We start from the raw sequence: 21,210 nt of genomic DNA, 5'->3' as shown, positions 1-21,210 counted from the left end.
ACAAAAATCCCCCTGGATTTGAAGCAAAATCCTCCCATTCCCATCACTGTTGGCTTCACCCCATATCCAAACTCTGAAAGAATGTAGAATTTGGAATTCCACAAAGTTCTCCCTTGCCAAATCTTTTGCAAGCATCCAGAGCTCCAGGCGCTCACAAGATTTGCAGTGTGATAGTTTAACAGAGCAATCTTGACCAGGGAAAGAGAGGGAGAGGATATTTATGGAAGATAAAATGTAAAGACTTAGATTTTGATATGTTACACCATGCATGTCCTCATGTAAAGGAAGTAGTGGTCTTTATCCTGAAGGACCTAGACAAATTGCAAAGCCTAAAAGCAAATTTTCCTGGATGGATCTGTAAGAAGCATTCACAACATTGAACCATCCTCTTTGTGAGGAGATTCTCAGATTAAGACACTTCTGCATTATCTCTAATTTGTGCAAGTAGTCTTAATTTCCCACTTGAGTCCTGGGAGAAACCACAGAACCAAACACCTGCACCCACAGCCAGGAAGCCTCAGAAGACTTCTACAGGATGTTTTAGCAGAATGGCAGTCCACTGGAATTTGTGAAGTATTTTATCAAATACATAAACCAAAGATATTTAGAGTCCTGAGGGAAACAGCAAAGCCAGCATTAGTCTGAAAGGCAGCCCTAGCAATAACATATATGATGATAACAGGACCAGGAGGCAGGGCACTGAGGGAGGCAAATGATGGGTGGCATTGTCTTCATGCACCCAAATTTCTCCCCAAAACAACACAGATGTCAAGTGTGTCCTGGAGTGAGCAAGGGGCAGCAGGAAGAGCTCAGGCTCATCTTCCTCAGCACCTGGCTTAGGGCCCATTTCACTGAACCAAACTCAATTTCATCCTTCAATGTTTCCAAATCATAGCTCTGACTCCTGCACCCAGAAGATGTCCAGATTTTGAATGTCCTTCAAACTGGCCAAGTCAGTGAAGTTTTTTTGTTTTTTTTTTCAAATCAAGTCCCAGGTCTGCACTTGGCAAAGAGGCAGAATTGAAGCAGAAATAATGTACCTTGATTTGAGACGAGGCAGAACTGACGTGGATCTTCCCCAACATCCCCTGACTGCTCTGGTGCTGGATCAAGAAGCCTGTGTCCTCTTTGTTAAGAGATATAATAAAGCAAAATTGCTGTCCTAAATATTACTAAAGCACTGGCTGGCATGTTTAATAAACCTTTCCATTTGGGTAAATTAGCACTCATCTGGACAAGTGCTGAAGTGCTGTTACTTGAAGAAAAAAATTCAATGCTCGGAGTCTAATTTAAATAATTATCAGCATATTTCTGCTCTGCCTGTTTCACTGAAATTACCAGGAGACTTGATGCAGTCTGAGTGTAAGTGCCTTTTGTCTGCATGTAATTTATTGACCCCATTTCAGTTAAGTTTTTGGGCCACTCATTGCCATGCTGGAGCACCATAACCAAAAACGACTTTATGGCCAGACAGAGTAAAATCAGTAACAACTTTTACCCAAATCCCTTTCAAGAGCTATAAGTTATTTCCTCGTGTTCTCCACATGTGGTGGGTCTCAGATCTGGGAGAATCTGCTGTTTGGGGACCAGAGACATCCATGGGGAAGACCAACACACTGACTGGGGATGATGGTCACCCCATCCCTGCCAGCCAGGCTTCAGGTGTAGACAAACATGGCCTCACAGCAAACCTGTGCAGTACTGGGATGTGTGCTGAAATGCTCATGTATATCCTCCAAAACCTAGAGTGTGGATACCAGCTCTCCAGCACCAAATGCTTCATCCTACAGACCTCCAGCCATCCCATGGCTGTGTTCCATAAGGGACACAGCCTGGAGCAGCAAGCAGCCACAGGCTTGGCTCCCAAGAACAGAACAGCCCTGGGGACACAGCACTGACCTTCAGCTATGCTCATGCCAGAAGACCTCAGTACCCAGCACATTGGTCACAGGATTAATTTTATTTCTAGCAAGGAATATATAGAGAAAACTCTTGAATTGTTTTTCTTCCTTTTTTTCTGTTGCAAAATGGCAGTGGTATTTGTGCCTTTTCTTCTGCCCTAGCTCCAAGACTGTCAGCAGAAAGCATCACAAGACCCAAAATGCCCCCTTTCCCTGGGAGCACCTCCAGCCAAGCTGCCAGCAGCACTGATTTGAGGTATGGAGCCATCCCCTGTGGAACTCTGGGCAGCCCTGGCACAGGGTGGTGCTGCCTGGATGGATGAAGGTGACGCTCCTGCCCCGCTCCCCTGGCTGTGTCTGCATTCCGCTCGCGATCCCGCCATCTGCACCTTATGGCTGCCTGACGAGGGAAGCTTCCCTCCAGGGCACCTTCTGCAAACCTCACAGCCACCAGCTCATCAATCCCTGGCTCTCATCAAAAGACAAACTTATAAACAGGCCCAGACGCTTCTCCCAGGTTTAATGGAGGCAGCTCAGAAGCTGTGATCGTTCGATGTTTTCCAATGATAGTGGTGATGCCTGAGGCCAGCTATAATATTACCATGAAATAAATCTGCAGTGATATAATTAGCAGGGATGCTATTATACCCAGGTTTTAGGGATGCTCAGCACAGAGGGAGAAAAGCAGCTACTCAGAATGGGACCTTGCAGAGGTTCTGGGTTTGAGATGGGCTGGGAGTAGGAGAGACACAAAAACTCCAATGTCAAGGCAGTGTGGACTTTCTGCATTAGTCTGCATGCAGAATTAATCTAGTTTTTTAATAGCCAGATGTTAGGGTAAACGGAGGTCTGTGCAAGTCTCAGGGTTAAAGCTAACTTTCTCCTTGCCACTCCAGCTACCTCTGCCCTGCAAGCAGCTGTGGAGTTTAGGAGGCACTTGCAAAGCTTCTGCTTCTTCCAGCATCCAGTCTGTGATGTGCTTGCAGTGCCCTAAACTAGGATGGGAGGTGGAGCAGGGAGATGCAAACCAACTCAACTCTGCAGCCCAAGTCTGGCAGGAGGAGATGACTGCTGTTTTCTCTGCATCAAGAGAACAACACCCAGTTAACTTTGCCACTGGTACATATAAAAGGTAGACAAATACCACTAAGAACATCTAGGGGGAAAAGACAGAAGAGGCTGGGTTGGAAAATGGGATGCTGCTCGTATCTGCAAGGAATAGCTAAGAAAAGAGTTGGCACCTACACAGTGTTTTCTGTGACTTGCAGATGTAGTGCTAAAAGTAAGAGCACAGAAAAAGGATAGAACTAGAGAAAAATATTTTAGGATCAATGGTTATGGGGGAGAGAATGGGAAGAACAAAGTCAACACATGCCAGGATTGATCCTCAGTTTTGACACAAAATCCTTATGGCAGTTGCTGAAGAGCCACATTCAGGGAACATGGAGTTCCTGAGGACCCCTGGAAGGGTTTCTGCCCCACACACAGGACACAGATTCGTGAGCTGGAGCTCCTGTGCCAGTGTCTGCATGTTATGTCGTGGCTTGATTATAAAAGGTGACATGCTAGGGCAGAGTTTGCACCAAAATCAAGAGATCATCCTTTAAATGTGCTGGGCAGGAGATGCCCTGGAGGAAGACCCTGAAGCAGACAGCCTGCCCTCAGCTAAGGTTCAAAAACTCTTCATAAGTTTTTAAGTGCATTTCCACATCTGCAGTCAAATCCTACACCTTCCCTCTTTTTTGCTACAATAAACTTTATCTCAGAATGTAATCTAGTAATAAAAATTGTTTTAAAATTATCTGACAAGCACTAGAAACCCCATTTCTTTTAGAGTGACAATTCTATTTACAGTCTCACATACATACACTCTGGTTTATATTCTACGTACACACCAGGCCCTCAAGATTTGGGATATATCCTTCCCATCCACTTGCAAGAATCAACTCCAGTCATGAAAAGAAGTTCTTCAGCAGGCAGAAGGTAGGAAGAAAGATTGCTTCTGATGCTGGGATCTCTGCTCATGTCCCAGGACAGGGACACAGAGGGATGGGCAGTTTCCTCCCCCCTATATCAGGGCTGTCTTACTGCACTTGAGCAACTCTCCCAACTCCAGGGGCCAACTCTCCAGCAAGGCCCACAAGCTCATCCCTGAACAGGCCAGATGGCTGCTTTGGTTGAGGGGAGGTGCAAAACAGCTGGGTAACATCACACAGGGAGAAGATTTAGGATGTGTTCAACTCTTCCTCTTTCAAAAGGGTGCAGAAAATTGCTAAACTGCTAAAAAAATTCACATTCAAAGCCTGAAGTGGCCAGGGAACAATAGCACCAAACAGGAGCAGAGCTGAGAGAAGGAGCTTTGAGCTCCAGGGAGATGCTATTGTCCTAATCACGCATGAAGGACACCTTGGAGCTAAAAGTTCCAGAACTTAATTAGGAAGCACAGCTCTTATTCCAGGGTGCATCAAAGACAAAGAACGATCTCTCCAGGCCTCAGTTTCCCCATGCATAAAGCTGGAGCAGTCAAATACATCGACACAAAGGGAATACAGCACTTGCTGGAATGCACTTGGGAAGCCACACTACCACTATCTTGAATTTTGCTTCTCTGCTCCCACACTCACCCAAGCACAAGATTCTTATCTCCTCCTCCCCAAGCGTCCCACTGCTCCACAATGCTGACAAGCTCAACACCTTCCATATCTTATCCAAGTTCCTCAATTTCAGGCAGACCAGCAGAGACATCTTCATCTGTGTGAGTGGAGAGTGAGGCAGGGCTCAGATGAGCCACAGGAGCAGCCCGGACCGGCGCTGGCTCCCTGCATAATTAGCTGATATAAAAGCTGTGCCATCTACTGGCATCCCGCTGAAACACTGCTCCCATCAAGTTGTTTTTGCTCCAACAGCTCTTCGTGCAGAGCTGGGGTGGATTTCACTCACCCTTGTGCAGGTAGCATCACACAAGGGGCAGCCAAAGACAAAGTTCACTTTTGTCTACCAAAACCAGGCAGTCACTGGAGCCCTGTGTTCAGATTTCACTCCCAGTCCTTAAAATCCCTCACTTGCTATGGAATTATTAGCTTTACTTAAAGGATTTTTTTTTTAAATTGTCATGCCCGCAGAAAAAACAAGCTAACCACCATTTAAAATCAGCTCCCATTATTATGCTTAAAATTTTGGGAAGACATTTTGGCAGAAACAATACAGACCTATAGCTGGCAGCCCTGCACAGAAAACTAGAGTTACCCCTTCCACCAAACCTGTAGGGTACTTCCAATAGCCCTTACTGCTGTCACCTGCCCACTTTCAGAGATGTAGCACACCCTAAAGAGCAGAGGAGGGACAGAAACCCAGGGCATACAGCAGCTACACCAGCCCAGCAAATAGGGGCAGGCAATCAGACACACATCAGGCTGGGTCACGGAGGAGCTCCTGTGCCCTCACCAGCACTGCTGCAGCCCAGCTCTGTCTGTGAAGCTGCTCCAGCTCCCCCAGTTACCCCAGTTCCAGCCCCTCATGTCCCAGTTCAGCTGGTGGCTCCATGAGCAGCACCAGGCAGGAAGGCAGGTGCGCAGTTAAATATTTTCACTCTCAACCTTTTCATGTTGCTTTCACTTCAGATCGTGCCTCTGAACGCTGACAGATTTCTCATTGCAAGTCTGTATTAAGCTGCTTTTTAATTGCATTTTGACAGACCCAAAGGCCAGCAGGCAGAAGGGCACTTTATTTTTTTCCAAGGAACATTATTTTTATTGTAGAGGCAGGAAAGGTTTCCATTAATCCTCAGCAAGCAGACAGCTTCCACACAGCACGCTGGCTGCAGGGACGGCCGCTCCAGAGCACTGGGATGATTTGAGCACTGTCTGCTGGAATATCAAGGCTCCCAACAACTCCTCTTCAAAGAGCAGATGACAGGCTTTGGCACAAAACTTGCATTAAATTGATACAATCTCTTTAATGTTATCTCTGGCTCTTTATCACAATTGTATGTGCAATTTACATTCTTGTCGCCTTTTTTTTATTAAGATTTGCTAGATCCTTATCACCGATATTTTACACATTGTTGTAGTGTCACTCAAACATTTAATGGACATCAGCTGCTCTGGGAATATAGAATAGCTCCCTGCTATGGGGTAGGGGGGGATGCTGATGGATTTCAGACCCACTCCATGAAAGCTTCAGTGGATGCAAAGCAAATCCCTGTGGGACAGAAAGCAGGGTCCTGGTGGGCACACCCCAGGGCAGGGAGCACACTGTGCCAGCTCCTGTGCCAGCACAGCACCACGTGCCCGGAGCCAAGCTGAACCCTCATCATGCAAGGCACCTTGGGGGCTGCCTCTGCTCCTCACCTGCAGCCAGCCCTGCTGTTCAATCACTCCTGTGCAGAGACCTACTGAGATAAACTCTGCCAAAGCTCATCTGGGGTGTGCGGCTGCAGAAATGAAACTTGCTAAATCTACTTTCTTTAGGGAAAAAAAAAGAGAGGGATTTGAAGAGAGCTTTTGAGACAAAAAGGCTTCATGGAAGTCCATTAACCTCCAGGACCAAGCCTCCACCCCCTCACTCATTAGTCTTTAACTTCACTACCTGCCTGTAAACACAGCTATACAAATAACTGATTTTAGTTCAGCCTGAGGATGAAACCTTTAAAAAATAATCCTCATTCCACCTGAAATAAACTCAAAATGATTCACTGTCCCAGGTCAATTACTCCCATTCAATATGAGTCTTCCACCCCAAATGATGCATTTGAAATATTCAAGGGGAAAAGCATTAAACAAGAATAAATAGGTTGGAGGTTTTTCTGCCCAGGATCTTGGGCTTTGCAGAGCTCTCTGAGGATGTACAGCATCATGGAGGGCAGGTACTGAGAGCACGCCTGTAAGTGCAGAAGCACACACTCCATGAAAACCTACAGGCAACCCTGGGGAAATAAAGATCCCCCTCTCACCCTCTCCCACTGTGCAGAGATTACAGAGTCACAGGACAGGGTGCAGAAGCAACTCCAGGTACCAAACTGCCATGGAAATGCATTTTCTCATGCCAAAATTAACCAAGAAAATTCAAATAAATCCCTTTTTCAGTGACATGGTTTCTTTTATTTTGCTATCATTGCAAGCATATCTTCCCAGTCGTGTTTAAAGGTTGTTCTATAAAGAATTAAATGATAATTCCCTTCCCTAGCACTAATTCCCTCAGTGACCTCCTCCTCTTCTGCATCGCTCACCAGTTTATATCTATATCTATCCTCCCAGATAGACCAATAAGTCATACCCATCTGCTTTTACCCTTTCAGAACCCCCAAATGCCTCCTCTTAGAGCACAGCCCTGCCAGACCTTGGGATCCTGAGAGGGAAAGGACCAAGCTGAAGGACCGGAGCTCTGAGAGAGCCAAGCTCTACACCTGCTGCAAATCCCCTACCCACACCAATGGCTTCAGCCATCTCCTCCTGTGCTGGAAAAAACAGGAAAAACTGAAAAACAGCATGGAAACTGCTGTCTAATACAAAACACCCTTTAAGGACTACTTCATCCTTCTCTCCTCCTGGTCTCAGGGGTGTCTGGGCTCCTCACAGCAAGGGGTGCGGAGTGCAGGAAGGCAAGGCACACACAGCAATTAAACCCTCCAAGAAAAGTCAGTTCTTATTCCCAGGAATAGAGAGCTCCTATTCCTGCTCCTGTGCGTGCAAACCAGGCTGGCAGCACTCAGAGAGAGGCTGTGAGGGCAGGCTTTGCTCAGGCTGAAAGCCCAGCAGGGCTGTGAGCTGCGATCCGGGACGAGCGCAGCGCTCGGGGAGGATGCTCGGGCAGGGAGGAAGCCATAAACCTAAAATAAATCTCTGGGCAAAGGCAGCGAGTGCAGAGCTAAGTGCTACAGACCTGGAGCGTGAGAACCAGCTCACCTCTTGACAGGGCAAGGGACCAGACGGGTATTTCAGTCTTCAGGAAGGGCAAAGTCAGGCAAATATTTATTTGCGCAGGGAAGGAAGCTCTACTCTGGGTTGGAGAGCTATACTAAGAGACATCATCTTGTTCACAGAGCTGGTTTTGCCTCCTCTTTTGCTTTAGGCCCTGAAAGGGCATAGAAAAGAAAAACCAGACAGGTGTTTTCTTTAAACACCAGCTGTCCGGACTTCTTACAGCAAGTAGCAGAAACAACAGCCTCAGTCTGCCAAGGGCAAGGGAGGACAAAGGTTTCTTCACCTGTTCTTTACCCACAGCCATGCACAGGGCTGGGGATCTGCTGTGGAGACTCACTGAACACCCTATCAGGTCAGGACCATCAGTTTTCACTCTCCCATCTGTGATTCCAGATGCACTGGTGGCACCGAGTCCATTCCTTGTACGTGTGCCACAAAACAGGATCATCCCAGGAGCTCAGTGTGAGCAGTGCCACAGAGACAGCAGCCCCTGGGTCCTGGCAAACCTCTGCTGCCCCAGAGGGCACCCAGCAGCTCACCAGGTCGCAGAGCCCATCGGGCTGGGCTGCTGCCAAGTGTTCATGGGAGAAGAAAGGGAAACGTTCAATGTAATCTGCATGAAAGTGCAGGAAGCCCTAAATCGCGTTAGCACCATTAACGCCGGTTACATCGCTCAGCAAACTGGCCCAATACAGGTTTGATAGACTTGTTACAAACATCTGATTGTTCCTGATTAGATTAGACAATCAACCCTCATCCTGGTGTGTGGGCATTGTTTAACTCCCCTCTGCAATCTGTAAATTAGAATTCCAGACCTGGGAGACTGGATTCAAATTGGATTACTGGAGCAGGTCCAGCACAAGAACAATTGTGAGGCAGGAGAAAGCACACACACACATATGCACAAATGAATAAATAAATAAATAAACAAACACACGGGGACTGTCAGCCAGGATTTGATTAGGAGCAAATCAAAAATAGAATTAAAAACAAAAACCACCAACCAGCAATTACCGAAGAAGTGGGAAGAGGGCTGGATTTGTCACTATGAAATAAGAAAGCACAGAGGTCCTGCCTTTAAATAGTTTGTACTTCAGCATGTGCAGGATTGGTGATTGTTGTCCTTACTCCACCAACTCAAGAGCTCCTGTCTGTGGCCATGCAGCTGGAATGGTGCAGGAGTGCATGAGGCATGAAGCCCCACACCTCAGCAAACCCACAGGCTGTGTCAGAGCTCACCTGAGCTATGTTTCTTCCCTCTCTCCTACCCCATTTTGCTGTCTAGGCAAGACAGATAACATGTCCCTTAGCTGGGACCCAGCAGGCCACAGTGTGACCACTGGTAGCCTTCTGACATGCCCAGAAGTCCTCCTTCAAGTTAAAGCCAGGGCTGTACCACACTGCTGGAGGGAAATCCACCAGGGTTTGGCCCCACATGGTGCCAGCCAAAGTGAACCCTGGTGCCTTGCAGCTCAGGAGGGCCTCCCTCTCCTGGCCTGGGAGCTCTCCAGTTAAACACTTCAATGACTTCACCTGGTTCAACATCCTTCAGACAGCTCCACAGTGCAGGGAGATGGCAACAGGACCTTGTTCTGCCAGAAACAAAGGAGAAATCCAGTACAGCCCCAGGGCTGCTTCTGCTGAATGCTGACTCCTTTTGCTGCCTGCCACCAAGACCAGAGGACAGCAACAACCCCAACAGTGAAGGAGAGAAGATTTCCTGATGATTTTCTACCAGCCCATGCTGTGACAGAGGTCAGTGCCTCTGCTGCTGAGAGAGGAGGGAGCAGGGAGATGCTCCCATCTGGGCTGAGAGATGCTTTGCTGTATGCCAATTTTTGCAGCTTGTCAGACAGGTGGCACTTTTTATTGTCCCTATCAGGGACCAGAAACTGATAAAGGCTCCATTCACCACAAACCTACAAGGGAAATCTCAGGGCTATCAGAATTGTTAAAGGGATAAACCTGTCCAATTAAATCCCCTCTGCACTCTTGATATATGCTTGGCCAGGCTCAAATGGAGCTTGGAACTAGTCCCAGTTGAGCAGTAATGCACTGAGTGTTCAACAAGGACTGAAAGCACAACTGGCCTGAGCTCCTCCCTCCTGCAATGCCCCCTGACCAGCTTCACACTGAGAAACTGATTTGGTCAGTACTTTGTGGTAACACACCAAACTCTCACCTCACCTTTCATCACGGGATCCTAAAGCATGGCTGAGTACTAAGTGCATCAACTCTTCAGAAGAAACATGCCAGAAAAAATGCCAGTAAGTGGGAAAACTCAAGGCTGAGGAGTGGAAACACGAGACAAATCAGCAAAATAGGGTTAAGGCAGTACAAAACCCTAAGCATCTCCAGACCAGCCACCTTTTCTCCCAGCTCTTCCAACCTCTTTCCCTTAGGATCCAAGGTAAAGAAGGATGGGAACACCTACAGCCACATTACCCCAGGCTTTGTAGCCACAGGAAACCCAGCCAGACTTCCCTGCAGGATGCTTTCAAAGTACAGGAAATCCCCAGTCTTGTCCTTTGTATTCTTTTTTCTGCCAAAAGAAAATGTCTAATGCCAAGTTTAGATTTTACTACTCAGGTTGCAGTAAAATCTGAATAAAATATATTGTGACCTCCTACACCTTAGCTGAAGGAACAGGAACCTTGAAACCTACCACTGAGCCCTTCTGCCAAACCCCTGCTTTCCCTCAGATGCTCATTCCACACTGGAGATAAATACGCAGCAACAAAAATATGCTATTAAATTTCACAAAAATACAATTAAAAACCCCCACAATCCTTCCTCTTACTCCTGCTAAGTGCTGTTAGTGCTCTCATCACCAGAGCCAAGGGGCACCAAACCTGTTGCACACACATACATCTACATAAGGTACATATAGATGTACACAGTACACATTACAGATTCTGGTACACAAAATGCCACTTTGCTGCACGTCTGCTCAACACATCAAATTTAATACAGAACACAGCTGAGGTCCACAGGAAATGCAACAAACTTCACCTTAACTCAAAAGATTGTGCCAGTGATGCACAACTTGCAAAACTGAATCAGCTCTGTGGAGGAAACACCAGCCCAACCATGTCACCATTGTGGCAATGTGAGAGCCTGCAGGCATCCATACCATGGTTTGAAAGGCTCTTTCTGGAGATGGGGGAAGGCCACCAGCACAGACAGTAATCTTTAGGCTGGTCACAGTATATGAATAGTTCACTTCAGGGCATAACCTACTCAGTAAACTGTGGGATGTGTCGCTCTCAGGAGGCAAAGCAAATTGTCTGTGGTTAAACATGTGAAGAATGAAGCAGTCAGCATCCAAAAGCAGCCTTCACAAGAACTATATAAAAAGGAGAAAATCTTAAAACATATCCTAGGATCTAAAATTTCCACCTCTCAGCCTCCTCCTCCATCACATCACAACTTCCTTCTCCCCCAGTCTGCAGAGCTTCAGGAGACAACAGACCTGGAGGCATTGCTCAGGCACTTGACATAGTATTCTAAAAGAAAGGAAAAGTGCCCCTTGGGTTTGGGAATCTGGACCCACACCAACCCCACCTTCAGCTGATGGTTTTCCATGGCTCACTCAGTGCTCCACCAACAGCAAACTCCAACATCTGGGCTCCCAAACAAGCTCCCAAAGAAGCCCCAGCCTGTACACATCTCTCTGGGCACATACAAAGGCAAAGAGGGGTCTGAACACACTGAAAAACTAAAGAGATAGGAAATAAAGTTGAAAAAGTGACAAATAATCTGCTTGGCAAAAAACCAACCTGATGAGTTCTAGTCTCAGATGATGTAAAGCCATGAGCCATCCAGCTGTGATTCCCAGCACAAGGAAAACCCAAGGGGGATTTGTAGTTCTTTGGTAACGGCACCACACTCCTTTCCACATCTTAAAAAATCTTTTTTAGCCCTAACAAGGACAAGCTCGTGAGTGTGGACAAGAGCAGCCCACTAAACCCCCTCCCAGCCAGGGAGGTCTATTAAGTCTATTGCTTCCTTACACCTCACTGTAGCTCTGGAACTTCCCCATAATGCAGTACACTGGGTAAATGCAATGTCATCTCCTTCAGGAGTCACTCCACCTTAGTCTTGCACTTCCAATTCAAAGGAAATTAGATGCATTTTTGGTACTGAAGGCCATCTTTTTTATCTCCCCTCCTCTTAAATATTGGGAATAAAAAGCAGCTGGAACTACAGAGCCCAAACGTGACTGGGAGGCCAGGCTTGAAGCAATGGAATCATCAAAGCACATTGGAAAAGGCAATTAGTGCTGGTGCAAATCCATGTCAAACAGAAGCCATTTTGTGGAACATGGGGTAGAAGTCCCCCAGGATCCAGGAGTAGGTACTCCAGTGCCAGGTGGAACAGGTGGGGCTTGCAAAAACACCCCCCTAGGAGTTTTTTTGTCCCATGATGAGACTGTCATCTGATATGATGCTCTGGAACAAAAAGGGAGAGACAGCATCCAAATAACCAGCCCCTTGTAGGTGCCTTATTTTAGGAAGCAATTACCATCACTGCCACACACCCCTGGCTCCAGCACACCTCCAAAATGCACATGGGAAATCAGAGTGTCCTGTTAGTGCCAGACCCATGCCACAGTGCTGCACCATGGCTCTCAGGGCCAGACAGGTTCAGTTTCCTTGGGGTTGATTTTTGCCTCTTAGAAATGCAATACACAAGGTAAGAAACTGTATTAATAAATGCTCTGCACATAGTTTAATAAAAACACATTAATATTTTCACTTAGAAACAGAGGAAAACAGGTCCTTTGATGACTGGACTGAATCACCACCGAATCAGAGCAGTGCTCTGAGCTGTGCACCCATGGTGTGTGCCCAAAGGCTTGTGAGCACCTTCCTACAAAGCCCCACTGAGGCCCAGGCAGCATCTCTTCTCCCTCCTGCAGCAAAGGAGACAGGAATGTCTCCTGAGGAGAGCGAGCACACGAGTGACAGCGCAATTCCTACATCAAGGAGAGACTCCATTTCTCCCTCCTCACCTGCCCTTGCCAATACATGGAGCCCCACCTGACTCAGATGCTGAAAAATATGTTTCAAGAAGTCATCATCACTCTTGTGAGTCATGAGAGAAGAGGAGGAAATTACTCCAGGAGAGATGATTCAACTAAAGGGAGAGTTGAGACAGATGAAAACAGACAGGAGAATGGAAGGAGCTATGGGAGCCCCACTGCTTCAAAGGAGCTCAGCAAAATGTGGGAGAAATTTAGAAGATTCAATTTCTCTTCCCCCATCAACTTCCCCATTTCCAGATTTTGTTAGTACCACCAATCCAAAATGGCAAGAATTTACATGGAAACTGGATGAAAAAGTCTGCTCCATTTGAGAGTGCACTCTGAGGGACTCCTCTTGAAAGAGTGATTTAGGAAAAGGGTTCATTGTTTGCTCCATGAAGACAGCACCACATGCTGTTACCTAACCAGCACTGCCAGAATCACCCCTATGACAGGTGAGCCCTTCACAGCACACCAGAGAGTCCTGCCCAAAAACCCAGAAAAAAGAAAGACAGTTGGAAGACAAACAAGTTATTTGTACCATAGGCACAGTTCAACCCTTGATCTAGGACCAAAAGATGCACAAACTCTCTGTAAGTCTGGGTGACTCAGAGCAAAGGGCAAAGAAAAACAGTATGACTTGATGAGCTGAAATTCAAATGTCACAGTGGAGCCACTCAGCACATTCATGCTGTGTAACTCAGGGTTATTATCCTGTGCATCCCGTGGGAGCCACGTGCTGTCCAGGTGTGTACCAAGTTTGCTACAACCTTCTGTCACCCGTGTCTTCCTCCAGCATCTAGAGGTGCTGCACATCTCTGGAATGTTTTACATGATATATGCTCAAGTATGCACACAAACTGCATGAGCACAAGGATGCAAGTTCATGTTAAGAAGAAAACGGGTCTCCCTGATTTTCACTTCCACTATCCCAAATGCAGTGCTGACACTTTACACCTCTTTAGTCCCACTTCAGTTCCTTCCATTCAAGCTAAAACACTTGGTGTGAGTCCCAAGCAGGATCATTCTTTACTTCCCAGGGTAAGATATTGGGTAAACAGCAATCTTCTTGACCCAAGTCCCTACAGCTACCATCTTTGTCAGGCACTGTGGACAACCTCACACCATCTGGACACTCAGGCCAGACTTTGACCATCCTTGACTAAGATCCTATCCTGAGTCTTGAATCTCCCCTACCCCACATGGGTGTCCTGTGGTTCCTGTTGCATACGTTCTCCAAGCCACTTCTTACTCACTGTGGAGACCTCCAAACCCTCACTTCCTCTGTTACTGCAATATCCCTTCTCTCACCACAGCTCATTTCCTGTCTCTCAGGTTGCAAGGTGACCGAGTCTTTTTGGCTGCAGTGCCTCTGTGGACACATCAGCTGTGTGTGTTACCTGCTCCAAGCCTTCCCCCTGTCCATCACCCTGCAGAAACCCTTTCAGTGGATCAAGCTACAAGCTCATCCAGCTGGCCATGCTGCCAAATGCCCACTGTACAAAGCCACTTGATAAAGCTGTGTTTCAGAGAGGACACCTCAGCTCCTGGAGGGGAAGTCTCCATACCCCTCTGCAGTGGAGAAGGCTGTCCCCTCTCCAGGAAGGCAATCACTTGTCCCTGCCCCAGCAGCAGAGCACAGCCCTGCTGCCACCTCATTACAGCCACTGCTGGGTTTTACTGAGCAGCACCATGGATCAGGTCACCTTCCCCCACTACAGAGAAAATGAGTTCATTTTAAGGAGCGTTACAAAATAGCACAATAGATTGAAAATGTGTGCAGATACCCATGAGGGCAACCCACTCATGCTGTCACTCCCAGGGCTCAAGTCCCCGGCACCAGCACAAACCCTTCAAGAGCATCATCTCCTAAACAGGAGAGGCTCCACTTGTCCAAAACATTTCCATGAGCCATGGCAGGGACACTGCAGTCCCTCTGCTTCCAGTACACCCCCAGATAAATGACTGGATCAAATCTGCTGCCAGGCTTTTGCTGTCACTTGTATTCTTGTGGCAGCACCTTCAGGTGTTTGCATGATGCTGGGAGGAGATAAAAAGCAAGGTCCCTAGAGGACATCCCCACATGACACATGCTTGCCTCACGTGCTCCAGATGAATCTGTCCAATTGCAGGATACAGTCCCCAGAAAAGGCCACACAATCACAGAAATCACTCTGAAGCTGAGATCATACTGCTACACCAGCATCACCCCTCTTGTTTAAACAGAGCATCTCCATCAAAGGATGAGCACACAGGCCCATCTCCTTACCTTTAAAGCACGGACTTTCTTGGCCAAGAGGCTCTCAATGTCCCCTGCGACCTTCTCCACCAATTTCCTGGGCACATTCTCCTTGACTTCAAACAGGCTTTTATTGTCATCGTAGATCTAAGAGGGGAAGCAAGAGAAAAAGACAGTCAATATTAGTGAGGAGTACAGCAGCCTTCCTACAGAAAAGCTGATCCTCTAACAGAGAATGCTAGCAATGTGGATTAGGTAACAATATAAGCTTTGGAAATGAGGGGAGCAAGAGAAGAAAGGCTTTGCAACCAGAAAAAACAGAAATGCAGTCAACCTGCTGCCCACACCACTGGCTCTACAGCTGCCTGTTTTCATGCTTGCAGGCAATGGGCATCCCACCCTCTCACTCAAAAGCTGAGCTGCACATCCCTGCCTCTGCTGAGCCACTCCTGTGGCACAGGCAGAGCCACTGTGCTTGCTGCTGTGCCCTCTCTCACCCAAAGGCATCCCCAAGCCACCTGCTCAGCTTGGCAAGTGCAAGCCCAGCTCCCTGCCCTCCCCCAGCACTGCCTGCTGGGCTCGCTGGGTGCAGGGCCTGGCAGTGCTGGGGCAGCAGGGCAGCTCTGGGTACCAGGAATGAGAGCAAGGGGATCACATGAAGCAGGACAAACCCCACATCTCTAACCAAGGCATAGTAATTTGGCACAAGAAATGAGAACTTCTACAGCCAGTCCAGAACTTGGTCAGGCTGTGGTGGGGAGAGGCACAAATCTATACCAGGATTGTCCTGAAGGCCAATGCAATTATCTGTGTTTGAATGTTTGTACCCAAAGTGGCAGCAATGGCCCCCAGGCACATCACACAACTGCAGGGAACAACCCCAGATCCAAGGGAAGTGCTGTTGGCATCAGCACTGCCTCAAGGAGAAGGGATCAGTCCCACCAGAATACTCACAACCACAAACCCCTCAGTCACCTCCTCAGATGATTTTGTGACTTGTTAACTCCACCTGCCTGCAGACCCAACACAGGGTCAAAGGGAAGAGTTTATTGCCATCATCTGAGACTTGCAAAAAAAATTCCTCATGCCTTATATGTTCTTAAGTAAGGTACATGAAGAAAAACCACAAAGCAAATAGGATTCTGCTTTTCTCTTTATCCTCAGGCTACTCTCAAATACCTTCAGCTGCAGACATGGAGACATATGGGAACAGAGAACCCTCCAAGGAGAGCTGGACCTCCCCAGGGAGGTAGCAGACTCCACGCTTAACTGCAAATGCCATGCTAAGCATGTCTGGCACCTTCCCAAGCTTGCATGATCCTCAGGAGCTGAATCATGCTTCCCACGGGACAAAATCCTCTCCTTGCTGGAACTTCCTCACAAGTGAGAGACTCTGCCTGTAAGAGTGGTTTGTTGCAGACCTGGCCATGAGGACCAGGGTTGCAGAAGCAATTTCTCATGACACATCTGCCCTGGGTGTCAGAGCAGCACCCAAACAAACAGTAAACAGCCAGCTTCACAAAACATACCCAGAACCTCCTCCATTTCACCCAGGACTGAGGAGAGGCTCGGCCAGAGGCACCCCCAGGCTCACACCATCACAGCTCCTTCTCTTGGTGGAGCCAGCAAAAGTAAAGGTACAGGCAGGCAGGTGCCCAGGATCTGGATAGTGGCACATCACACAGCTCAGGCACATGATGAGACCCTCTATAATGCTAGGAAACTACTCACTGCCCTCTCTTCTTTCTCCAGACCTTGTAATGAGCTGGAGTAGACAGCAGCTCCACTTGCTGAAGGCAGCTGACAGTGAATCCAAGAGCCAGAGCAGAGCCATCCCCCAGCTCCAGCCTCCCTTTTCCTTTCATAGGTAAACAAAGCAGTTTCTGAGGCTGAAGCCACAGGAGTACAGTGAGACTCTAAGCACAAGGCTGCTCTTTCAGCTGTGCACAGTCCCTCCAGAGCTACTGGGTTAATCTCCAGGCTTCCACTTTGCTTTTTGCAGCTCTCACTGAAGCCTTGCTCTGCCCAAGCTCCTCCTTTCTTCCATGGCATTAGGAAATTCCTAACAGCAGTCTATTCCATCAACCTTGTGCCCACATATACCATTACTCCATTCTAGATGTACTCCAGCAACTGCTTTTTTTCCCCCAAAAAAGCCCCAAGGGATTCAGGTCACCTGTCCTGGCTCTCAGAAGAGTTACCCATCCCACCTCTGTCAGTAGGGCAGCACACAAAAGCCACAGATCTGATAGTGTGAGCTTTCTGGAGAAAACAGAATTTCTGTGTAATTCTGTGAATTTTCGTGGTTACTGACTTGCAGGAGCATGGCCCATGAGCCAAGAGCAAAGAGCCAGACCCCTGGGATCCTCATCTGACTCCTCAATGCCCAGGAGACACACAGAGCATGGCTCCAGTGCCCTCCCCAAGGCTCTGCTCTTGCATGCTCCACACCTGCCATCCTTCAAGGAAAGGCAGCCCTAAAACCTGATTTGTCTGAAATGGGCTTCACCCAAATCACTTTGGTCTCAAACCATCCACACTTCACATTAATTTGGCAACTCCTGTGTGACTCTGTGAGCACAGGGACTCCAAAGAGGATGCTTTAGTAAGAGAAAACATTTAAGAGGCATCCTCAGACTCCAGAAGAAATTATTTCATAGAATGGTTTGGGTTGGAAGGGACCTTAAATACCATCTCATTCCAACCCCCTGCCATGGGCAGGGACCCCTTCACTATCCCAGGTGGCCCCAAGCCTTGTCCAACCTGGCCTTGAACATTTCCAGGGATGGGGCAGCCACAGCTTCTCTGGGCACCCTGTGCCAGGGCCTCAGCACCCTCACAGTAATTAATTTCTTCCTAACATCTAATGTCATCCACCCCTCTTGCAGTGTGAAGCCATTCCCTCTTGTCATGTCACACCATTACCTTGCCCAAAGTCCCTCTCCAGCTTTCTTGGAGCCCCTTTAGGCAGTGGAAGGGGCCCTAAGGTCTGCCCAGAGCTTTCTGTTCTACAGGCTGAACACACCCAGCTCTCTCAGCCTGTCTTCATAGCAGAGGTGCTCCAGCCCTCTGGTGATCTGCACTGCCCTCCTCTGCACCTCCTCCACCTGAGGAGAGGTGGAGTGTCCCAGAGCTGGATGCAGGATTCCAGGTGAGGTCTCACCAGAGCAGAGTAGAGGGCAAGAATCACTTGCCTGCCTTGACCCTTTGATGTGGCTTTTGACGTGGCCAGGATAGAATTTCTAGATGTTCTTCACATCAGAGCTCCATCACACCCCGAGCTTCAGATCAAAAAGCTTGTATTGCCAACAGCACAACATCCTGCAGTAGATAAGAACGCCCCACATTGGCACAGAAAGGGTTAAGCAAGGAAAGCTCGACACAAAGCAATATTCTCTCACACTCTTTTTTTCTCCCCTTGGTAAGTAACAGCACAACAAAGTCATGTGCTTGGAAGATGCAGGATACCTCCAGCTGAGCAGCAGCAATTAGGAGAGCAAAGAGGAGCAATCTTCAAGGAGAAAGCTTTGGGTACAGAGGGAGTCCTGGCATTAGTATTTCCTATTATGAAACAAAATTGTCTCCTATTGGTTATGGAGAGAAACAGTACCTGTCCACTAGGGAGGAAAGAACAGAAAAGGAAACCAGGAGCTGTTCCTCCAGCCCTCTCTGCAGCTGCAGAGCTCTGCAGTCTTCGTGGCTGAACAGTTCACCAGCCTTAATTAGAACAATCCAAGACAAATTAACAGCAACCATACGTGCATGAGAACGTCCCAGACAGGCAGGGGAGTGAATGGTGGGGGCTCCAGGCAATTCAGAGAACTCACAGTCTCCACTGTAGCATTTTGCTTTGGGCTGTTCAGAACGTGACCAGGTTTCACTTATCTAAGGTGACATTTCCCATAGTGGGTTTTTCCTTGAGCTGAATCAAAGTGAGGATTTTCTGGCCAAAGACATCCCAAACATTCCTCAGTGATGGCAAAAACCTTTGGTTTTGTCAAGATTAGAAAGCAATTCTCATTGAAATTCTCCTGTGATCAGTGCTCTGGGACCTGTTTTTGAAATTAGTAGCACCGGTGACCTCGGAGTCAAGGAGCTGCTGTTTGTGAGTCCCTGTTCGTACCCTGTGTCTCACCCGCGGGGAGAAGGGCTGCACCTTGTGTGCTCTTGGCAGACTGGGTTTGACTTGGCAATGCCATGAGCAAAGGCCCCATCCCCTCCCAGCCTCCCTGGCAGGCAGGGCAGGTGGGTGGCAGTGCAGGGACACGAGCACAGCCAATGCTGCACTGCTCCAGCCACGGTGAAACAAGAAACAATGCCCTTGTATTGGTCCTGCTCAGTGTGGCTGGCAAACCTGAGATTACCGGGCAGGGGAAGGGCTGTAGAGAGCCTCTGAATTACCTACAGAGGGAGCAGCCCTCAGGCAGCACACAGGAGGAAGCCGTTGTTGTCAGAGAATGGGGATTGAGACCACATTATGGACTGCAATCTCAATAAAAAGTCTGGGAAGGGCTGAAGCTGGATGCAGTAGCAGAAGATCCGATCCTGGCAGTGGAAAGGAGTCCAGCAGTGGATGCTGAGAGTGAGCTAGTAAGTGGCAAGAGCAGGGGGAAGTGGGAGGGAATATTAACAACAGCCAAACAATAGAAAGTACTGAGCTGAAACAAAAAAATAAAAGAAAAAAAAAACCAAAGCAGTGGCAGGTGGGGGAAAGAAAAATCCAACTGTTCAAGACAACCTGCAACATGAAAAATTTAATCCTAAATACTCCTAAGCATAGTGCAATTACAGCCACGAAAATGATTTAAACCAGCCCAGAAGTGCTAAGTGGCCTCACTTAAGAGCAAAGCTGGTAACAGAACCAACTGTCAGCACATGTTCCCAGCAGCACCTGTACAGCCAAGGAGGCAGATCTGATACTGCCTTGAAACACCCATTCTCTAAATTCACTTGTTTGCCTTGCTTCTAATGCACAATAAATGATGCTCATCTCTGCCTTTAATTCCCTCTGTGCCTATATATTCAGGGAACTGTCAGAGTTCAGAGAAAGCATTTTCCTCTCCCCAATTCCCTGTGAGCACACCCAGCACCATGAAACTTGACAGCCTGAGAAAGGAATGAGTGCAGAAATACCCCCATAAGTGCAGAAATCACCATTTGATGAGCTGCCATGAGAGGACCCAACACCTTCCCATGGGTCAAGGTATCCAGTGATAAAACGTGAAGGAAAATAACGAATCTCAGGAGACAGCCCTGTAAAGCACCACTAGGAAGTAAAAACTGTCTGTTCAGCCTAAGCCTCCCTTGCCAGCTGTCTCCAGCCTCCTCATCCAGGACATGAGGGAGAGCAGGGATGTGGGGTACACCTGCAGCCCAAAGCAGACCCCTCTCTTCTCATTCCCTCTATCCCCAGCTCCATGTCACATCTGCCAAAAAGCAGCCCTTCCCCAGAATCGGAGGGGCAGCACTGCACTGTGCTTGCACAGCATCCCCTCCATGTCAAGACTCCCCCATCACCTTCCTCAAGAACAACAGCAACCCAAAAGCTGAACCCCAACAGAGCACCTGGTAACCCCAGCAGCTCTCAGCCCCACTGGGCCAGGACAGAGCTGTACCCACAGCTCAAACCCCACCTGGGGCCTGGTCAGGGCCCAGCAGGGAGAGGCTGTGGTGCTCCAGCTCCTGCTGGAAAGGCATCTGATCTGGGTAATAGTCATTTTCCAGAAATTAATTTTTTTCTCCACCCTGTATGAATCCAATACAGCAGGTTTGGACAGCTGCAGTCCAAACAGCAGCGTTTAATCACAGTGCAAAGCTGGCATGTTTGCAAAAGAGCAAAGTACTACGTGCAGCAACAGAGAGGCTGCCTTCCTGCTCCCAGAGCATCCCAGCTCAAAGCTGGGGTGCTCCAGGTGAGGGAGGCCAAAGACCAAACCACATCTCTGCAGACACAATAGCCACCCCTGCCTAAGACAGCCCTCATGCCCCAGAAATGGGGCTGTGCCATGTCATGCCCCACAAAGGCCAGCAAGCAGGAAAACAAAAGGGTTTTCCCAGCCAGCATTATTATGGGAGGCAGGGAAGGTCTCAGTTCAGGGTTATATTTCAATCTCCTGCAGGCAG

At 48.1% G+C, this 21,210-nt stretch overlaps 1 protein-coding gene across 2 annotated transcripts in view; it reads right to left on the bottom strand.

Annotated features, from left to right (window-relative positions):
- Positions 1-21,210, bottom strand: part of CACNA2D2 (calcium voltage-gated channel auxiliary subunit alpha2delta 2) — a 211,101-nt gene that overhangs the window by 113,927 nt on the left and 75,964 nt on the right. For both annotated transcript variants that reach the window (XM_054640210.2, XM_054640211.2), the window contains exon 3: positions 15,118-15,234. In XM_054640210.2, coding sequence (XP_054496185.2) covers positions 15,118-15,234 — 117 coding nt within the window. The remainder of the gene's footprint in view (positions 1-15,117; positions 15,235-21,210) is intronic.

The sequence above is a fragment of the Agelaius phoeniceus genome, chromosome 11 (genome assembly GCF_051311805.1).
Source record: "Agelaius phoeniceus isolate bAgePho1 chromosome 11, bAgePho1.hap1, whole genome shotgun sequence".
In the NCBI taxonomy this organism is placed as follows: domain Eukaryota; kingdom Metazoa; phylum Chordata; class Aves; order Passeriformes; family Icteridae; genus Agelaius; species Agelaius phoeniceus.
The sequence above is the reverse complement of the archived record's forward strand: the minus strand, read 5'-3'. Positions and strand labels throughout refer to the sequence as shown.